Source organism: Phascolarctos cinereus, unplaced genomic scaffold (assembly GCF_003287225.1).
Source record: "Phascolarctos cinereus isolate Bilbo 61053 unplaced genomic scaffold, phaCin_HiC Scaffold_5;HRSCAF=322, whole genome shotgun sequence".
Classification (NCBI taxonomy): Eukaryota; Metazoa; Chordata; class Mammalia; order Diprotodontia; family Phascolarctidae; genus Phascolarctos; species Phascolarctos cinereus.
This window is the reverse complement of record NW_027555958.1, coordinates 100,032,932-100,055,755: the sequence shown is the minus strand read 5'-3', so window position 1 is coordinate 100,055,755 and position 22,824 is coordinate 100,032,932. Positions and strand designations below refer to the sequence as shown.

Below are 22,824 nucleotides of genomic sequence, written 5' to 3'. Positions count from 1 at the left end.
TCAGGGAATATGAAGTACCTTTTAGAGGAGTAGCTAACATTAACCTTCAAAGATCACATTTTATAGTGATTACCTGAATTTCCAGGCTACTGACATTGTTCTCTCAGCTGGAGTACATGGCTGTGGCGTGTTGTTAAAGCAAATTATTATAGTGCTGGGCTGGTTGGTGTTGCACACTCTTCTGAGAATTCCAGTTTTTACACTCTCAACAAAAATTAACTCTTGGCATTCTGAATATTTGATCCAAATGGGCGACATCTAGTGGAGGAACATAACCATATCTACTGAGCTGCTAAAGTGGTTTTTCTAAAACAAAGGTCTATTTTTTGCCCAAACCAATGCCATTCCCACCAAATTAACTAGTTACTGTGCCCTCTAGTGGAAACAGGGAAAAGAAAACAGAAATTGTACTTGTCAGGAGACAAAATCATTGATCTATCTGATGGAGGTAGAATAGTGGCATTGTGCAATGAAACAAAGAGTTGAAAATACATCCACTTATCTAAAGAGAGAAGTAGGTCAAATATAAGCATGGAGTAAGAGCCATATATACACAGAGTGGTATAAGTGAATCCTGGGGGCCAGAAAATAAATAATCAATAAACAAGTATTTATTAAGCATCAACTATGTATCAGGTACTGTTCTAGGCACTAGGGAAAGATAAAAAATTCAAGGATATCTGTTAAGTTTATCAGGGGAGACAAAATATACACGTACAACTACATAATCAATACAAAACAATCTGTACCAGTGCTGTCCCTATCAAAAAAAAAAAATCTTTAACAAAATCCAGTGGCTTTCTGTTACCTGTAGGACTGAATATAAACTTACGTTTGGCATTTAAAGCTCTTCACAACCTGGCCCTTCTGATTCCATTAGTACTCATCCATTAGTAATCAATCTAACATCAAGCATTTATTAAGCACCTACGTGCCAGGCTCACCTACAATATTAAACTTTCAAGTCCCATATAAATGGAAACTATGAAAGGAGAGCACTGGACTAAGTGATCTCTGTGGATTGCTTCTAGCTCTTATATTTAATAATTCTAGCTGATGTGGTCTTTGAGATTATACCTTGCATATATTTGTACATGGACAGTACTTAAGTTCTGAATAAAAAGATGCCCCATATCTAGTTAAGTACTTCTATACTAAAAGAATTGTCTTTTATTTGTTATGGAAAAGAACATTTTGATTGGGGACAATGAGTTGTGGATAGCATAAAATGTGCTCATTTTATTAGCACTAGGTAGTTTTTTCCTCCCTAGTTATTAACCTCCGTTTTCATTCTATTTATCATGTTTTTTATCTCTGCACATTTTTGAAACATACAGTCTATGCCATTCACAGAGACACAGACCTTCCCTATCACGTGTTTAATATAACAAAGAAACATTACCTAGTCAATTATCTTCTCAAAAAAAACATTCATTCTAGCCTGACCATGTACTTTTGATCAATAAAATAAAATGTCATTGTGTAAGAGAAAAATAAAACTACTGAGTTCACTCCTTAAGTGTCACAAGAGCACCACCTTGTGGCTCTGTATAACTTGAAGAGTTTATGGGTTTTAGGATCTAAATTTAGTACAAATAAGGAACTACAGCAAACAACCACAAGGAATCTCTAAATTTGTGAAAGGGTAAAGGCACAATATTTTTGTTTATATAATTAACAGACTTCTACTTCTTTAAGGGTAGTGGCAGTTAATCATTTCTCACATTCAAGTTTTTAGTAGTAATCCATTCTTAATGACCCCCTTCTATACTACCAGCCAATCCTCATCTTTTACCAATGCGTCACATTCACAATAGAGCTGATTAGAGATACAAGGGAAATTTTTGGTCCCTGAACAAAGCTAAGCTATTTAACCCATACAGCGATTTTATTTTATCAGCACTAAGTATAGTTGGGGAAATTTTTGATATATATTAGTAAATAGAAAAAAATCATACTTTGCAATAATTAAGCAATTAATGTTGATAGTGACAATTCAGAGTCTGCCACAAAAAAAAGATTTTTTATAGAACATTTAAAAGTAGTACTGATGAGAGGGTAGATGTGTTAGTGTTATACAAAGAGCATAGTTTCCATTATTCAGTTTAAGTATTTACAAAATAAACAACCAAACTATATTTAAATGGAACATTTAATTTTTATTATACAAGCACATATAAAATATGGAAAAAATATATAACAAATGTACAAAAGTTTTAAAAACAGATTTTAGAGAAGAAAATAAGACATCACAGTAACAGACATTCCTCCTCTTCATTTGGAAATAACTTGTAGGGAATTTCAGACTCACAGACATTGAAAAAGGACAAAAACAATCATATAGACAGATTCCTGATACTGCAATTGTAGTTACTTTTACTTGGAAGCCAAATAAAAGTGCCTCAAAAAATAGAGGGGGCATGAGGATATAAAATACATTTTTAAACTTAGGAATTATATTAAAATAACTGGAGAAAATGAATAGCATGTTTAAAGAGTTTAGCTAAACTGCATTCTTTTGATATGAATCTCCAAAGTACACTTATGAAGATATTCTAGATAAAGCTCTTTTTGACTGTAACCTATTCCAATCTTAACTGGCCATTTCCTCTGCCTTTTAAAAATGTAATCCAGAATGTTTGTATTGGAATTCTCATTTGGTAATAAATGCAGTAGAATTAAAAAAAAAATGCCAAAGCTACCAAGTTCCAAAAATTCACTGAAGTTTTTTTTAAATTGATTTTCACACAAATTGAAAAAATAACATTTTTTTTTTAAATTTAAAATAAAGACTTCTGGGCAGAACCACATTATGGTGACCTAATGCAACATTTCCAATACAACTTTTACAGTCTGCTAGTTGCAACTGATATAACAAAAAATCATAACCTCCGCAAATTCTTTTTGCTCTTCTTACTACCAGGAAGAGGTCCCACTGTAGAGTTTGCTTTTAGGGGCTTTTCATTTGAACAGTCTTTGGTGATATGATAGTTGCAAAAACATTTTGTACAAAAATCAAAGCCACAGCTTTCTCGGTTGCACGTCGCCCTCTGCAAGTAGGGATCATATTTTGCAGGTGAGTTGCAATGGATACAGGCTCTTAGGCTTTCATTCTTTTTCAAGGTCTTGGCAACCTATAAAGAAAAATTCACATGTTAAAAAATCAACACAGGAATTTTTTAAAATAGCATAGCTATACAGAATAAGCCATTATAAGTCCTTTAAAAGAAGAAAAAAAGTTTTCATTTTTTTCCCTTTGTATTGCCAGAGTGGGCACTTTAAAAATGCTTGTGGAAGCTGTGTGTGGCAGCATAGGACTATAATGCCTGCTGCTGGGAGAGGCTGAAGATGGTGGGTTGAGTTTGGGAGTACTGGGCTACAATAATTTGGGGAAGGCTTGCCTAAGGACAGACAAATCAACGCAAACTGGAAAAACAGAGAAGGTTAAAATTTCCATGGCAATCAGTATTGAGAATGGGATTTTGAGTGGTTGTTACACTTCCAAGCTGAGTGAGGTAGGACCCAGTCGTGAAAAAACAAAGCAATTTGTTGACTGAATTCTATCAACACTGTATCTTGGATAGGCAATGAACTGGCCCTTAAAATGAAAAAGGCAAAGTGGATTTCACCTCGGAAAAAGCACAGGATTGATTTCATATTGCTTATTGCCTCTCCAACCATTTGTTTAACATCAATATTCTCCCAGTGATACTAATAGCCTTGAATCATGAAAAACCATCCTCCAAAGAATTAAAATAAACAACCTAAAATGCAATGGAAAATACCTAGGAGTGGACATAAGATGTTACATCACATGGTATAGCACAATTTTCTACAAAGAATGCTAGATATGGAAACAAGAACATTAGCCAAGTCACTTACTCCAATTTTCTCTTAAGAAACTGGGGGCCAGCGATTACACTGACTTACAGATAGGACTAAATGCCTTTAAGTTCTCTTCTGGCTCTAAATATGATACTTGGCACCCTGAGATACATTCCAAACACTAAAAGACTCCAGGGATTTTGGTAAATCCCATTGGAGAATTTAGGGAAAAACACATAAGAAATGCATCTGATGAAAAGGCAGAGCAGAGGGGCTGTGACTCGTAAAAGCAGAGACTGTAATCACATCATGAAATAAGCATAGATCCACTAATATACCATAAACTCATTTTCTAAATAGGTGGCTGCTAATAACTAATTGCTAGTGGTAATAGCTACCTTTGGGTTTCAGTATGGATTTGTACTTTCAGACTCTCTATTTTAGTAATAAATCACCTATAAAAACAAGAAATCATGACAGCCAATATTTTTGAAGCAAAATTTGGCCTAAAAGTTGAATATAGATTTTAGAATGCATGTGTTGTATTTTCATACTATTAACACATCAATTAAAAAAAGAATTACCTCAGAAAACTCAGTGTGTCGGCTGTACGTAGAAACTCCTTGATCAGATAATCTGGGCTGAGCCTTTTTTGCATGCATTAGGAACCTGGGCTGTTGATTTCTGAACAGAAGCTAATGCTGCCCTGACTAGAACATATTCTCTAGTTGCAGCATAAGCTGAAAATTTGGTAGTATTTTCCTATGAGAAATAGTTAGAAAAAAGAGTGAAACAGCATATATACCTTCCCACCGAGAAAATGATATACTTAGCCAGAGGCAATAAAGATTTCTCAAAATTAACCTAGGATATTATTCAAATACACCAACTATACAAATACACCAACTATTTCAAAATTAGCAAGCAAATATTACACAAATAACTTTTCTCTCTAATCCTTTTTATTTGCTTCCTGCTCAAATCTCGGATGTAGACAGGGCAGAAGTACTAGCCAATCCATCCTTCTTAAGCGATCCTTCATTATGGCTTTGACAACCCAAGATGGCTACCAGCTAGGGAATAATTTAATGGCCTATAGGATCTTACCCAGGGAATGTATCTTTTGTTCCAAATTTTCTATCTTTAAAAAGCTAAGCAATCCAATTAAAGTCAACCAAAAGGCTTAGGCTGCAATCAATCACCTCAAATTTTCATCATAAAAATGCAGTTATATAATCAAACTTATATTATTGGCAGAAATGGCTTAACAAGTTTTTATTATGTAGCTGCCTTGAATACATTGATAATGCTTTATTGAATATAGGATATGTAATCCTTTTGAGGGATTACTGTCAACTCTCAAGCATGTGTTAGGATCATAGGTCACATAATACATTCCCCCCAGTGGTATGTAAATTCCATGAAACTCTACTTGCTTCTAACATAGTATTTGACACATAGTAGAAACCTAATAAAAATTATTATTGACTTTTAGATTTTCAGGGACTTAAGAAGTTTAAGGGACCTTATAAGTCATCCAACCCCTACATTTCACAGATTAAGAAACTGAGGCTTAGACTTATCACTCAAGGTCACATAGGTGGTAAAGTGACTGAGGCAGGATTTCAACCCAATTCCTATATCTCTAAAGCCTTTCCTCCACTGTCTCTAAGATTAACTAGTCCAAAGGTTATGAAACCTGTTTTTTATTTTTCCCTCCTGCTTCCTCATTTCAGTCATTCCAATTGATAACTATAAGAAAAGCATTAGGAATTAAATTTCATCAACCTTTACATTGGTAAAAAGGTTTGGAAGAATAAATATAGGCTGAAGAATTTCAAGATTATTTAGGATTTCTAATTATCTATGACATCACTTTTCTATTTACAATAATCTTGAGGAATAGGCAATATAAACAAAAATGAAATAATTAAATGTAAAAACTTACTGTAGCTTTTTTCATTGCTGCACTATATAAGTGGAAAGCTCCTTTATTGTCTTTCAGAATCTTCTTCCATGTCGCACTCACTCTGGCCACACTAATAAATATATAAATTTCAATAGTTATATTCATAAGAGCTAGCAAAACAATGACACTAAAAAGTTAATCCCACTTTTACAAATAGTTTTCATTTTTCTGAATATCTATATACTTTGCAATTAACTGCTAGGTACTTGGACTAAATATGTCCAAATCCCCAGCTCAAGTCCCACTCTACAGGAAGTGAGCATAAAAGCTATGCCAGTGATGCACAAGCTGTGCCAGATTCTACTAATCTGGAAAGACATTCATGTTCTGTAAATGTGATAAGAAGCTCAACTTAGTTACGTTTTGAGAGGCTCACTACCAGAAGATTGAAAACCAGATGTCAAATTCTTTTTTGGCCATAGCAATTCATAAAGGCTATAAGCTAAAGTGTAGGAACCACAATCTGTATCTGTGAAAGGAATACTTATGCCAATGAAATCAGATTTTTAAAAGAATTTTCATAAAAGCTAATACCGAAATAATAAAACAACTGGTAAGAGTTTAGCTTCATGAGACTTTAAATAATAGTCACAGAGATCTTAGACCAAATCTATCTTGGAGTTTGTATAAGGCTCTATAACTAAAAAAATAAGAGGGTACCCTACAGTCTATATGGTTTCTTCTGGAAGAGACGTCCTCAGACATGATCTAAGGCCTACTGGTGAAGCCCTCTTTCTTTCCCTTCTCCAAAATATCAGAAACATGGATCCAGATTAAGCTCCAGAATGACACGAGCTAAAACAATCATTCCAAAGTTCCACTCTTGGCTGCAGCCAAGACAGAGCACATATGAGATGTCTTTGCAAAAGGATACTTACTTGATCAAGTCCATCTCACTGAGGCATTTTAGAATATTTGCCAAGATATGTTTAAGTCCCCTCTGGAAGAGTTCACTGAGAATATCCAGTCTGTCTAAGCCCATTTTTCTACCGATTACATTATGTAGTCCAAAATCTCCATTGGCAACTACTCTTTCTACTGTTTCCCAATCTACTTTAGGATTTCTTTTGGCATTCTTTTTTAAAGTTGAACAAACCACTTCCTCAAAATGAAGGATTGGCAACAAGTTTTTATTTGGAAACTGTTCTGTGCTTTCGTTCTGTAGATGGCAGGGTTTGGGGCTGACAATGAAATTCCCAGACGATAGAAGGCTGTTATATTCCTGTTCACCAGGACTGCTTTGATGAGAGAATGAAGAGTAGCCACTGTCCTCATAAAGTCTACTGCTCTCCAGTTCTTCAGATTCACTTGAAGCATCAAGCCTCTGCAGTGCTTGATTTTCCTTGTTGTGCACTGGTCTGTTTTCAGTTTTCAGTTCTACAATCCTGGGACTAACATTCTGAGGTCCAGTGGAGGATAGATTTTTATCGTCTTTAATACAGTCTTTACAAAAATCTTCCAAATATTCAGGAGTTCCAGATTCCAGTTTTTTGCTAATTTCAGGCTTTGCAAATGTAGGCTCAGAATTAACATGGTTACAGTTAAAATCACATTTCATTTTAACAGAATAGTAAGGATTGTTGTCTTTATCCTCTTGTTTGTATCCTACAAAAAAAACATAAAACATTAGATCAAACTACTTCATAAACAAAAAATACAGTTAGATTCCATTGGCATTTATTTATACTCTGTACTATTAGCTACATAGACCCTCTGTGCCTCAGTTTCCTCAATCTGTAAAATGAAAAGGTTGGCTTTTATGTATTTGTGTGTATGTATGTATCCATGCAAATGCCATCTGCATGATGCACAAGAAGTATAACTTGTAAGGAAATGACAATGATCACAAGTTACTGACTATAACTATTTTCATTACCTTAATTACACCTTTTACACGTCATGTCGCCTACAAGCTCCTTAATGGTAGGGACCTCTACTATTCTGCAAGCTTATTAAGCAGTCCTTGCTTTTAGCCATAGGGTGTCTGAAAACCATATCTTCAATTAGACTGTTACAAGGCAAACTTCTAACTCAGATACAATGCCACCATCATTTCTTCAGTGGTTAGCTGATAAAATGAATAAAAATGAAAATATTTATAAGTATACTTATTAAAGTTATCACAATCTGGTACTAGCCTTACCTTTCCAGGCTTACTGTACATTAGTCTCCTAACTCTATTATACAGTCAAATTGGTTTACTTTGCCTAGAATGTGCTTCTTTTCACCTGTTATCATGTAATTCCTGGCTTCTTTCAGGGCTCAATCAACTCAGGTACCACTTCCTGGTGAATGTCTATTGCTGGCATCTATCTTCCCCACAGACACTGCTTTGTGTATAAAGAACCCCGAGCAGGGCAGTGAAGGTAGAATGGTGGCTCAGTGGTGGAAAGACCAACTTACAAATGAGCTACAATTCAAGCTGGGCTTTAGTTTAGAAGAATGCTCTGACGACAGTTTGCAAGGAAGAAGTACCTGTTTCCTTACAATTTCAGTCTTGTTAGGAGCACTCTAATAGAAAGATCTTCCCCCCAAAATTCAATTGAATCAAATGACATTAGAAAAGACCTTAGTGAACATCTGGCTCCAACCAATCACTGTGTATTCCCCAGGCCTAGCACAGTGTTGGGCACAAAACAGGTGCTGAATAAATCTTGTTGTTAGAAAAAGCAAAGGTTCTAACTTAAACCACAAAACCATTCATTCAGAAGATGAGGGTCAGAACTAATCCATGGATTCCAGAGTATCACTATCTCCTCCAGAGAATGCTAGACAAGGGATTTCCCATTCTTAATCTCTTAATTTTAAAAAATAAACTTAGCTCAAAATAGGTGACCAATACATAGTTTACTAATTAGCCTTTGTAGAACAGTTATGTATTGAACATATGGAGACTATCATAATATATTGACAACTATGCCAAACAGTCTCTCATAATTAGATGTCTTCAGAAATAACACTTGGAACTTAATGATCTTTATTTCAAAGAATTCTGACTTGTGTTTTCCTTCTAAATAATCAATGCAGATTTCGCAAAATAAAGCTCATTTCTTTTTATTATATGTCAAGAACGTATAATATACAGTGAAAATAACACTGATTCTATAGTTAGAAGACCTGGGTACAAATCTTGCTTTTCATGCTTACCACCAGGGTGACTGTGAGCAGTCATTTAACCTCCTAGAGACTGTTTCTTCACTTGTAAAATTCCTGGGTTCCAGGATGGTCTCTTAAGTCCTTTCTAACTCTAGATCCAGGATATAGTGATATTATGCTAACCAACTCCATTTAAAGAGTTGATTTTTAAAGCCCTTTAGGATCTGTCCCTTACTTAGCATTCACTCTCACCAGACCTCTTCTAGGATCTACTACTGCCTGAATACATTCTGAACTTGTAGATTTCAGCAAGTTGGATCATGAGAGAGCATCTTTGCTGCTAGTTGAAAATTGAATCAGTTTGCTCAATCTTATTACTTGTACTTTCACAATTTATATCCCAAGTTTCTCTACTCCTATACCTAACCCTAGGTGATGGGGAAGGGATCTGGACCCCAAAAAGGAAAATTCCTGGACTTTCCCAAATCTCTGGCATTTGCCTGAGGCTGCATCCATTTAACTGGCTTTTCACTGTGGCAACACCCAATCTCCCCATGTTACTTCCCACCCTTAATCCTATCCAGACTCCATTCTCCCTCGGCCACGTGGTCCAGGTTCTCAGCATCTTGTTCAACCCAGCTTACTGCCCCTTCCCATCCAGATCCTCCATAGATCCCTCCTCCAGTCACCCTAAACTACTTGGCCACTCCCTAGATCCCTCCCACAGTCTTTTCTGTATGTAAGGTCCAACTTGTCTCCATTAAGAAGCTCAGATTCTTATAATCTAGACAATAGCTCATAAATGTTCCAATTCCTTAAAAGTCTGGCCAACATGGTGGATCTTTAATAAACCTTGTCTTTGGCTGGTAGAGGGGTTGGGTCAAATTCATTGGGGCAGGACCCACATGTCATGATTTTGGGGTCCCAGCACTTCTAAACCTCAACATAGGTACTATCTATGTATACTAGGTAGTATACTAGAAGTATCATTCAGTGAGATTTCTTCCCATCCTACCAACTGGGGCAGAGAGAATTCAACTTGAGGCACTCTCTAAAGTAGATAGTGAATTAAGTAAGAAGTATTAGGAACTCAGGTTTCAACTCCTTTTTTCCTTCTTCAAATTCTTTTGTTCTGGTTGGGTGTGATTCAAGATACAGGAAGTAGAGGTAAGGACAACAGAACAAAAGAGCTACTAGCAAGGGGTTGGATACCTGGGCAGTACTTGAATAATCAAACCAAATTACTATGATAGCCTCAGGTGTTCTAGCCCTCAACCACAGTTTTGAATTTGTACAGTAAATTAGCAAATCAGTTCTTTAAACATCACAAAACCAATCTACTGGGACAGAGTTCAATGGATTTGTAATCCCATAGACATAGATACTTCCTCCACAAATATAGACAGAAAATAACCCATGACTGAATATCCTATAGGACTTGAATGTTCTCTCATAAAGGGTTCACTTATGTGTTAGGTGCCTTCCTTTCCTTTTGTCAGTGATTAAAAATCTTTACTGGCTCTCTATACTGCCTCAAGTATAATTCTAATAATAACTCTGATGGACACTGAAGACCTTCCACAAATTTGGCCTTATCTCTTAACTAATAAGGTCTCTTTAACTTTCATTATGTGTCTAATTAAACATAGGGGTACAGAAAGAAAGGCCTCTTAAAGAGTTGAGATTTGAGCTAAGTACTCAAGGAAAGCCAGAAGGAGGTGTGGAATGAGAGCATTCCAGGTATAGGGGATAGCAAATGAATTAAGAGTACTATTGAGAAGGATTTAAAAAGCCAAACAGAGGATTTTAAATGCTACCTACTGCATAGGGGGATAACTATACTCCCTCTTCCATATATTCCACACTCTAAACAAACAGTACTACAGCTAGGTCTTGATTAGTGCAAATAACATCCCCAATGTAGTGGTACCATTATTCAAATTTTCACTGCATATTTCCTTTGGGCAGAAATCAACAAACCACTTTTATATACAATTATGACTTAGAATAGGGTGAATTTCAAAAAAATAGCACCGCTTTAGAGATTCATTATCAGAACTAATCAGGACCCAGTTGTACTTTGTGTCAACAACATATAACTCACTTTCCTATGCCTTTTCTCTTTTCACTCAAATAGTTCCCATTTCCTAGAATCCTCCTCCCCGCCGCCATTTGCATTCTTATATATATTTTAAAACTCAATTCAAATGCCATTCCTTCCAGAAGGCCTTCCCAGATCATCCAGCACAGGTAATGAAAGACCTTTCATTTAGTGGAACTCAAGCAGCTCTTTTTTACACAGCCTTGTTATTTTTATATGGTCAACTGTGTATCTCATTCTTCAGTTTGACTGTAAGCTCCATGGAGGCAACAACTGAAGTGTCCAAAACAGAATTCATCACCTTTCCTGCTAAACTCTCCCCTACCACTTCTCATCTTTCTCATTACTGGCAAGGGCTTTCTTGTCCACCCTCTCAGTCCCTCAGTCTTCCAACCCAGATGTTATCCTCACAACTCTTTACTGTTTCTAATCCCCATATCCAAGCTGTTGCCAAAGCCTGTCAATCTTACCTTTACAAGACTTCTTGAATATGCCTCTTTCTATTCTTTAACACTACCACCACTCTGGTGGCAGGCCTTCATTATCTCACACCTGGACAATTACAATAACCTGCTGGTAGGTCTGCTTGCTTTAAGTCTTGTCAATCCATCCTACCAATTTTCCTAAAGCTCAAATCTGACCCTATCACTCCCTTAACTCAATAAACTCCAGTAGCTCCCAATTGCCTCCAGGATCAAATACAAAATGCTATTTGGTGTTCAAGTTCCTAGCTCCCTCCTACCTTTCCAGTTTTCTTACATCTTACTCCCCACCATGTACTCTTTGATTCATTGACAGTGGCCTCCTAACCTTTTCACAAACAAGACACTACACTCTTGGCACCAAGCATGGTCTCTAGCTGCTCCTCATGCCTGGAATGGTCTCCTCATCTCTGCCTTTCTTTAAGTCTCAGCTAAAATCCCATCCTCCTAACCTCTCTTAATCCTAGTGCCTTCCTTATCCTAATTATTTCCTACTTAGCCTGAATATAGTCTGTTTGTACATATTTGTTTGCTTGTTGTTTCCCCTAGTACAGAGTGATATCCTTGAGGACATCTGGCCTTGTCTTTTGCTTTTCTGTATCCCCAGTGCTTAGTACAGAACAAGTGCCCAATAAATTATGACTGACTACATAGACCCTAGGAATACAAAGAAAAAAGACAGTACCCCTCCCAGGGAGCTAACTTACAAGAAGCTTATAATGTGGGAAGGAGTTGGGGGAAATGTATAAAACATGTACACAAGTAAATAAAAGTACACACAAAGAAACTTCAAGAAGTAGAAATGTTAAGAACTGGGAGATCAGGAAAGATCTGTTTAGTAGGTGGCACTTGAGTTTGGGGATGACATGGCCAGACTTGCTTTATGAATATTAATTTGGCAATGGTATGGATGATGGACTGGATAAAGGGGAGACTGGAGGCAGGGAGAGCAATTAGGAGGTCATCATAATGGTCCAGGTAGGAGGTGTAAACATAAAGGAGAGATGTGACAAACTAGAAATGGAGATAGAGAAAGAGGAAAAGGGGGAGTGAGTGAAGGGTAGGAGAGAGGGAGAGGGGGAGGGAGAAAGAGAGAGAATGAGAATCTCTAGGGGTTGTTAAGTAGTGGAGAGTGAAGAGTGGTGGATGACTCAGAAGTTGCTAATCTGGATGACAGTAAGGATGGCAGTGCCCTGTACAGAAATGGGGAAGCTTGAAGGATGTATTTTTCACTTAAGATGTATTCTCCGGAAATTAAAGTAATTGAATATGGTAGTCTTATAAAGGCAGGAGCTGGGACATTTCTCTTTCTGATCAAACATATCCAAAAAGGGGGTAAAGAGCAGTATTGACTAATCCTACCCTATCTATACTATTTCCTGGCATCTGATTTTAAAATGTATAGTACAGGAATACACTTCAATATTCATTTCCTTAGTTCTGTGACACTTGACTCCTATAACTCAGTTAAGTTTTGCTTAAATTCAGATTGGTCAAAATTAAATATTACATCTTAATCTCATATTAATACTTGCACATGATACTTTACTGAACATAAAATGTTACTTATTTCAAAGCACTTTGATGTATTACCATTTTTTTCCCCAAAAATTGTCCCTTAAAATAAGTAGACCTGTTATTTTGTGGACAGAAAACTGAAGTTCAGAGATATAAAGTAAAAAGTACTGAGAATTAGAAGATCTGGGTTCTACCCTGGCACAGCAACAAACTCAATGTGCCACCTTAGGCAAGTTATTTCACTCACCTCAGTTTCCTAATCTGTAAATAGATAGAATAAATGCTTTTATAGGTCTCTTCTAGCTCATAAGACTGAATGATTTGTCCAAGGTCACAAGGCTAGTAAGTAGCTGAGCTGAGAATATGTTTAGCACTAGCCTTTTAGAGGAGCTCTATTAGACCGCCTTACATATAAAACCAAGTGTCCTTAATATTTCCCTATTGGTATAGTTAATCTTACTTTTTGCAAAAGAAGAGAAAATAACAGCCTGCTTCAGACTTTAGGTGCAGCATAAACAGTCTGCTTTATATGTATGTCAAACCTCCGCCCCCTACTGGATTATGAGAAGCAAAAGCATTCCAAAAAAAAAAAAAGAGAGAGAGAGAGAGAGAGAGAGAGAGAGAAAGCCAACTCTGCCTCCAGTGGTCTAATCATTTTCTTCACCTTTTTCTTGCGGTCACTTTTAAAGAACTAGCCTGCATATTTTATACATAATTTCTACCATTCACCATCATTAACCAATGTATCCAATAAAACTGTGGTTCCCCACCTAAGAAACCTTAAAAGTCAAAAGGACCCTCACATAATAGTTCTATTATCAGTAATAATAGTGTATAATGGAATAAAAGTGTATAATGGAAATACTTGGCACCTAATAGATGTTGGGGAATTACTACCTTAAAAAAACATTTAATAGTATCAAAAATGTGTCATACAGCAATAAGCATTTCAGTAACTCCCTTCTCATTCTCATTTTATTAAACCTTTCACTGGTGCTCTATGTTAGATCTGACACTGAGCTTATACGCTAAAACTGTGAAAAATATTCTCTCTTTACCAAATTCAAACACCAGTCTACAAAAAAATCTAGACCCCTGAGGAATGCTCTCAGGTTTTACATTTCTTAAAATTTCTTTAGATAACCACCACGTGACTGGCTATGAGCATGGTCTTTCCATGACTCAGGGGTCTAGCTGCCAGTAGCTGCCATATCATCCATGATCGAAGTCACAAGGCCCCCCTACTTGCTCCACTTTCAAAACCATTTCCAGGTTAAAAAAACAAACCCCTCCAAAAAAACCCCAACAACAACAAAACAACCCAACTACCCTCTAAAAAAACCCACTCTATGTTTTCTGTCCTTGCCAACCTCAACTGCCAATCAACCTATCAATACAGACTCATATTAAGTGCCTACTGTGTTTCAGGCCTCATCTTCTGTAAAACAGTGATAAGTAAGAAAGGTAATAATATCCATCCTCAAACTAACTATTCAGTCTCTGAATCACACAGGGACAGTATTGATTCCCTCCTTGAAATTTAATTTTAAATACAAGTGTACTGTCATTTTCCTCCTTCAGAGGACTAGCCTCCTTTTGGGGAAAAGTCGTCACAGAATATTGATTACTGCATTATCATAACCATTCACTTTTCCCTTTGGTTATTTCTGAAGTAAAATGGTTAAAATTTAAAAAACCAAAAGGATAGAGATATCCCCCAATAAGGGAAGAGCAACAAAGGGGTAAGAAATAGCATTTATTCTAGTGCTTTCAGGCTGAGGCCAACCCAGTTTGGGATTAGGAGGGAAACCTGACTCTTCCACCTTCACACACGCTTGCAGAGATAAAGCATTTCCCTCCCATGGAAAAGGCTAAACAGTGATAAAGGTGGGAGGAATTAAGAATAGAAGTTTCACTTAATTTTTATAAAACCCCTCACTTGACTTTACTAGGGGAAGGGGGGAGGGGGAGGAATTTAACTCTTTCCTCAGGCCCCTGCCCCGAACGCCGGGAGCATTTGGCGGGAGAGGGAAGTGAGGCCCAAGAATCCTGAGGGGCGGACAGGACCCGGCCTGACGGGCCCGCAGGGATGGCCCCGAGTGGGGCGAGAGGCGGGAGAAGGTCGGGAAGCGGGTCCAATCTCCCGCGCCCTGGCTGTGGGGAGCTGCCCTGGGTCGGAAGGGAAGACATCTCGGGGAGCTCTGGGGGACCGAGGGTCTCGGGGTCCCTGGATCCCCCATGGGCCGGCTTCAGGTCCGAGGTGTCCGCCCCGTCGGGGTGAGGAGGCCCCGGGAGGGGGAAGGGAGATGGGGTATTTGGCGCCTCTTCCAGGGGCGAGTCTTGCCATCCCGCCGGAGGGAAAACAGACACCGAGGCTCCTCTTTTTCCCTAGGGAAGCGAGGCTGCCTAGTTTGGAGGGGGTAGAAGCCCGCTATCTTTCCTTGGGTCTCTCAGGTCTCATTCCCCCCAACCCCATTCGATCCTCTCTCAAGCCCCGGCTCCCTTTCTCCCCCTCCTCCCCCACCCAGTTCCACAGCCCAGAAACTCCCTTGGATGTCAACCACCCCAAGCCCGGCTCGCGGCCTGGTCCCTGGGAAGAGGGGGTCGTCCCCATCCATCCCTCCCCCACCCTGAGGGGACCGCGCGCCCCGAATCGCGCCCTCTTTCCTGAGATACTCACTGTCAGTCGGGCGCGGGGACTCTGCGGCCGTAACGGCGCCCGGGCTACTGCAGCAGGAGGAGGATGTAGTCGAAAGAGGTGAGGAGCAGTAAGAGCAGCGGCTGCGGTGGCGGCTCATGCCCAGACCTAGGCGCTGGGAGTGGAACAACGCTCAGGTAGAAGAGACTCCTCCAGCAGGAACCAGTTGAAACACCGGCTCCACCAGAGTAGTACCTTCCAAAAGGCGCCAGCTGGTACTTTTAAAATCTTTGAATTTGGTGCCCAAATCCATGAGACCCAATGGAGGCAGGCGGTCTGACCAGCCTGCCAATAGGGAGGCGGAAGGAGGTGAAGCCTCCATCGCCGGCCAATAAATAGGCGGCGGCCACCGGCAAGAGGCGGGGCCTAGGGCGACAGCGCCCCGCCTCTCTCCATCTCTTGAGCACTGTTACCGCAGCGCCGGAAAGATGCAGGAACCAAGCGCCCAGGGGGAGGGGCTTATAAGAGGCGGGCGGCTCTACCACACGTGGCGCGCAGCCCAAACAGCACGCGCGCCCCTCCGCTAGGATCGACTTGGAGTTCATGGCATCAGGCGTCTTTGCATGCTTCTGCCCCAGTCTGCGGGTGGCATCGGCTCCAGCTCCAGAATTCATAGTGGGTAGGCAGAGGGTTTCTCCTTATGCAGGTGGTAACTCCGGTGAGCGGCAGAGCGGGGTTTCCGGTCAATCTTTTTTGAGTCTGGTTCTCTGCGAAACTCGCACACCTCCCCTCCTCCTTTCCCTTCTCCCCTCCCCGCCCCCCTCCGTCCATCTCCCTCTCCTTTTCCTCCTACCTCTCCCATTCTCTCCGCCCCTTCCCCACACCAACCCCCACCACGCAGGCGCCAGGTGTCTTGCGAGTTGGCGGGTTGGCGCGTGCGCATTGGGTCCCCCGCGCTTCTTCTGGTGGGAGGAGGAGGCAGCGCGGGGCGGTTCCCAATCTCACCAGGTTGGCCCCCGCCCTAGGAGTCCCGCGCAGTCAACCCCGCCAAACTAGAGGGCGGGGATCCCGCCTAGAGTTGGACTCGGGCCCAAAGAGCCTGGGGCTCCTCCCCACGCCTGCCTTTGCGGGTGGCGGGCCCAGGGTTCCTACATCTGACGGGGTGGGGGGCGGGGCCAGCCTGGGTGTATTTGGAGGGAAACGGAAACTAATTAAAGTTTTGAGTCTCTTTTTCTGCTGTTGTGTGGATTTCTATGCAAAATCGTAATGGACTCTACAAAGAACCTCTTTGATTTTATTTCTTTAATAGGCTGTTTCTTTAACTCCAAATTTGTACACTGCAGGGGCGTCTTTTCAAAACCAATTAGGAAGATGGGACCGTGGAAAATCGTGGACCATTTTACTGGTGAAAGTGGATCCACCCCATTTTGAAAACTACTGTACTCTTATCCATGATTTTGTGTTCTCAGTGCTAATAATAATAATAATAATAGCTACCATATATAGTGCTTACTATGTGCCAGGCACGGTGCTAAGCATTCTACTCATATCTTATTTGGTCATAACAACCCTGGGAGGTAGATGCTGTTATTATCCCCATTTCATAGTTGAAGAAATTGAGCCATTTACTTGCCCAGGTCACACAGGTGCTAAATATTTGAACTCCAGTATTCCTTGACTTCAGGTCTATTGCTTGCTCTGTCCACTGCTCAAATTAGCTGCTTCTAGGTCACCTTACTTTAGTGTATGCCATTTCCTTGGTCACTGAGGGTATGGACAATGTACATTGTTGGAGTGGAAGGATGCAGAGGCCCTTGGAGGTTAATACTGTTCCCAGGATCACACTGCTAGTTAAGTAGTAAAGCCAGGATTCAAATCTTTAATATGAGATCCAATGTTCTTTCCACCATATGCTTAGTAGATGGAAGTAAATTAGTTTTATGGCTGTGAGAGAGCTTAGGAAGGCTTAGGGTAGGGGGTAGCAAGGTCATTTTTGTTGGAATGGAGGTAAGATGTGTAGAGCAGAAGGGGACAGGGAGACTAACTGATAGACTTTTCCTAGCATGTAGAGAATGTAACCTAATTCAGTCTCGCTACAGATGAGGATATCATGTAATCCATCTTCAGGGAATGAGAAAAGAGACCCAGATGTCAACTTGCCTAAGATGATATAGCTAGTAAAAAAAAGTACCAGAGCCAAAATACAACCTGGTTGCCAGCCCCTAGGTCTTGGGATAGGTTATAAGACCTAGATGGAGGGGCCCAATTTTCTGAGCATCATTGGGTTTTTTGCACTTTTTTATTTTTTTAATTTTGAGCCAGAAGCCTGGAAGAAAATTTATCTGGTACAGGAATGTTGAGTGCCAGCCATTTTCTCCTGCCCTAAACTCTGGTGGCTGACAGGTTTTTAGTTGCTATTCCTGCAATGAGAGGCAGCATGGTTGTAGTTAGTAGAGAGCTGATCTCTGAACTAGGAAGGCATGGATTCAGGTCCTGCCTCTGACATACTGGTTGTGTGACCCTGGGCAAGTTACCTAGCCCCTCTTTGTGCTAGACAGTTCTAAGACTCCAAGTTGTAAAGAAGGTAGAGGGAGTTTCTTCATCCTGGAATTCCCCATAACACTGAAAGCACAAGTCTACTCTGTAACCTATTCCTGCAGGCAGAGCCCATTGAAATCTCCTAGGAGTCCACAAGCGTATATTAAGTGCTTACTATGTGCCAGGCATTGTGCTGAGCTCTGGAGATGCAAAGAAAGGCAAAAGACAGTCCCTGCCCTCAAGGAGCTCACATCCAAATGGGTGAAACAACATTCAAACAACTATATAAATACAGGCTACATTCAGGGTCTGTTGGAGGTAATCTCAGAAGGAAGGCCCTAGCATTAAGGGAGGACCTGGAAAGGTTTCTTTGGGAAGATGGGATTTATCTGAGCAACGAGGAGTGCTTTTTAGCTGTCTTTCCTAGGCTGTTATTTCTTTATCAGTTAGTTGACCAGGAGCTCTAAAAGAATGTAAACTCCATAAAGATGGGGGTACTTTATTTTTATCTTTGTTCTCAGCTCCTGTTCTGTTGCCTAGGACAATAGTAGGCACTTAAGAAGTACTTTTGATTGAATGGATTAATTAAACCCTCTATGCAGAGCTCTTTGCTGGAAGGTAGGAGATAAGACAGGAGAAATAGAAAACATGGCTCCTTGACTTGAGAAATTTAAAGTTTATGAACACAGGACACATACTCAAAACAACTTGAGAATTGGTTTATGTGCTTAAGCATTTTTTTTATGAGGCAGTTGGGGTTAAGTGACTTGCCCAGAGTCACACCGCTAGTGAGTGTTATGTGTCTAAGGCCTGATTTGAACTCAAGTCCTCCTGACTCCAGGGCCAGTGTTCTATCATTGTGCCACCTAGCTGCCCCCAATTAAGCATTTATTAAGTGCCTACTATGTATAGGTCACTGGAGAGACAATGACTAAAATGAAAAATATGTAAATATTGAAAGTACAAAGTAGTTTAGGAAGGGAGGGTACTAGCAGTTGGTAGAAATCATTGGATCAAAGTTCTGGAACTGGGAGGAATATCAGAATCCATCTAGTCCACTTATTTTCCAGAGGAGGAAACAGAGGCCAGAGAAATTAAATAATTTGCCCCAGGTCACACAAGTAATAAGATCAGAGTCAAGATTTCAAACCTGATTCTTAGGAACGTTTCATAGAATTAGATTTGGAAAGAACACTTGAAGTCATCTGGTTTAATCATGTCATTTTGCAGATTAGGAACCTCAGGTCTAGAGGTATAAATTAATTTGTCCAGTGTCACATAAGTAATAAGTAAAAGAGCCAGGATTCAAACCCAGACCCTCTGGCTCCAAATCTGGCACTCTTAATGCTGCACCATGCTGCCTTCTCTGGTATATGAACTATAATAGGCACAATATAGGAATGCTGAATGAAGGTGGAATAAAAGAGTAATGAACCCAAGGATTAATCAGTAAAAGCATCCTAAGCATCCTAAAGGGGCTGTTTGTTTTAAGTTGTTTTAAAGGGGAAAAAAGATGTTTCTCTCTCAGGGAAAGAGAAACTAGGAAGAGGCTGCATTCCAAGTTGGGAAATGGCCAAGTAAGAGCTAGGAAATTGGTTATCTAGAGTGGCCAGAGACTTCAATCAGATTAATTTGACTGGGGTGCACATAGTGATAAGAGATGAGATCTGGAGACTGGGAGGGAACTGTTCAAATATTAGGCTAGAGCCAGTATTGTATAGTGATTAAATGAATGAAAGAAAAGAAGTATTTTAATAAGTGCTTGCTGTGTGTCATTCAGTCCATAAGCATTTTCTAAGTCCTCTTTATTTCCCTCGGCAGTTGGGTGTCCTAGTGGATGGAGTGCTGGGCCTGGAGTCAGGAAGGCCTAAATTCAAATGTGGTCTCAGACACTTACTACTATGTGACCCTGTCACTTAACCCTGTTTGCCTCTGTTTCCTCATCTGTAAAATGAGCTGGAGAAAGAAATGGCCCACCTCTCCAGTACCTTTGCCAAGAAAACCCCAAATGGGGTCTTGAAGAGTTGGACACAACTGAACAACAACTTTATGTGCTAGGCATTGTGCCAAGCAAGGAGAATACAAACACAGAGAAAGATGATTCCTGCCCTTTAGGAACATACATTCTAATGGGGGAAGGTAACACATAAAAGTAAGTTGAAAAGAGCATAGGAGGAGAGGAAGAAGATATTGGGCACTGGGGTGTGATGGAGCAGTCTAGAGAAAAATGAAGGGAAGGCTGGCCTGGGTGCCTTAAATGGAGGTTCTGGGAGGAACCATCCAATTCCTTTGACAGTTGTAGAGTTATTAGTTGAGCCTTTCCCAGGCACCCCCACCCCACTGTCCCTGCTGTTACCTGGGATTTATTTTACTAGTTTTGATAATGTCCTAGCTTTAATTATGATAGGCAGCACTTAGTTCAGTGGAATGACAACCTCAGTGAGAGGTTGGACTAGATAGGTCCTCATCTGTAGAGGCTGGATTGTGACATTCTCTACATGTACAGAAAAATGCTAGAAAAAGTCTTTATTAGTTTGTCCCACTGTACCTGTCTGTTCTAGATACTTCACTTCCATTCCAGCCAAACTCTCCTTGCTCTAAGACTTGTCCCTACTTTAAGGCTTTCCAGAGCTGTCACACATCCATAAAACATTTACTTCCATCTACTGTGTGCATGGTAGAAAGAATAGTGGATCTGAAGTTAAAAGACTTTTGTCAGTGGACCTCCCAGTTAAGAGTTCCTGTTCTACATGAAAAATAATCTTTTTATAGATTGTCAAAAGTAAATATGACTAAAATCAATATAAATGGACTAAATGTGCCCACTTCTACAAAAATACTTATCCGTTTTGTACAAAATTCAACCACTATGGTTAAGTTGGAAAGCTTCTTAGAACAAAACATTGCATGGATGAAAACAGAGATAACTATCTTTGTTTAATATTGCTAGTTAGAAGTGAATTGGAAGAATTTTATGGATTCACTATACTGTGGTGTGTCCCAGACATACTGTGAAATACACAGGAGACTCCTGACTGCCGAATTAAGAGCTGAATGGTTGTGATATTGTAACTGATGCTTATGTAGCAATTTAAAGTATGTCATTTGTTGGAGGCCAGCACCTGGTAGTGGGCCCCTAACCCCGTGAGAACACCACACCCCCAAGCAGCTTGTTCCGGGACACTGTACCATAACGTGTTCCGACAAGATGTTGCCACACCGCCCCTGGAAAGTCCCGGAGGCCTATTTTCCTCTTTTGCCCCTCCCCGCTTTGCCCTATATAAGCTTGTAATGCTCAAAAATAAAATTAGACCTTGCCTACCATCCTTTTGGTCTCACTCCTCCTTTTCACCCATTCCCTTCAGCCAGGGTCCTCCTCGACCCCCCACGTATACTGGCCCTGCAGGTCGGGGCAGTCATTTGAGCCTCACAACAGCCTTATGCAGGAGGTACTTATCCTCATTTCATGTGTGAGAAACCTGAGGCTCACAGACATTAGGTGACTTGCCTGTAATCAATTTTGGGCCATCCTGCTTCCAAGTCTAGTTCTCTTGTCTATTTGACCACACTGCCATCCCCTGGGAAATTGTGGAAATGAGTTTTCAGTGATTCCTGCCTAGAATTTACATTTACAAATTCGCTGTTATGTGACATCCCTCTGTCACAATGTCCACTATAATACAGAACTTCAAGTCCACCATTTTAAAGTGCAATCTGATTCAATTCAACAAGCATTTATTAAACATACAGTGCCTTTCCTTAAGGTATGAATGATAGTAGACATACTACAGGAGTGCTGAAAAGAAATGATGAGCGTACGGATTAATCAGTAAAGGCACCCAAAAGGGGCTGTATATGTAAGTACTGTGCTGTTTGCACAAACTGTTTTCACGGTATTGCAATGAAACGTTAGCACAAACTACACGTAGAATAAATAATTAGACAGGTATATGAATCCAGATTATTTGGCTTAAAGCCTAGACTTCTCTTGCTGCAACTCCTAGATGGCATTAGATGAGATAATGTACTTAAAGCATGTTGCAAACCTTACAGTGCTATCTTAACTTTCAACTAGTTAAAGGCCAACTCTTCACTAACCTTGTGATTAACTCCCCTTTACAGTTCATCCTTCTTAATCCCCTAAATCAAAGCTGAACCATTTTTTTCCAGTTCCCTTAAGAAAGTCCACTTCATGGTTTCATGTTAAACTGGTTTTTATAACCCTAAGAACCCAGATTCAACTGCACCTTTCAAATTGATGTGCTTATCAGATTGGCAGTTGACACAAATTTGGGAGGGAGGGATAGCTAACATTGGGTGAGAATCGGCATCTGATCTCAAAATATCTCAGACTAGAATATCAGCCTGAATTCAATAAAATGAAACTTCTAAACCGTCAATTGGTGTTCAGTTCTGGGCATCACATTTTAGGAAGGCCATTTGATAAGCTGTAGATCTTTCCAAGAAGAGATAACAGGATCACAGATTTATAGTCGGAAACCTTAGAAGCCATCTAGTACAGTCGCCTCATTTTCTAGTACATTCACTCCAAATCTAGCGTACCCCTCTCAAATCAGTCCATGGTGATCCCTCTAAATGGTTTAATTTTAAACTGACTTGTTTACCTCTAGAGTCTAGAGGTTTGTCTCCTTAAGGG

General features: G+C 40.0%; 1 protein-coding gene across 1 annotated transcript; it reads right to left on the bottom strand.

Annotated features, from left to right (window-relative positions):
- Positions 1-2,138: 2,138 nt before the first annotated feature.
- FBXO5 (F-box protein 5) lies at positions 2,139-15,944 on the bottom strand. Its single transcript, XM_020986632.2, is given in 6 exon segments — positions 2,139-3,134; positions 4,410-4,490; positions 4,492-4,587; positions 5,774-5,864; positions 6,673-7,399; positions 15,672-15,944. Coding segments are annotated over 6 exon segments (1,365 nt in total). The 5' UTR covers positions 15,790-15,944; the 3' UTR covers positions 2,139-2,882.
- Between the last annotated feature and the right edge of the window lie 6,880 nt (positions 15,945-22,824).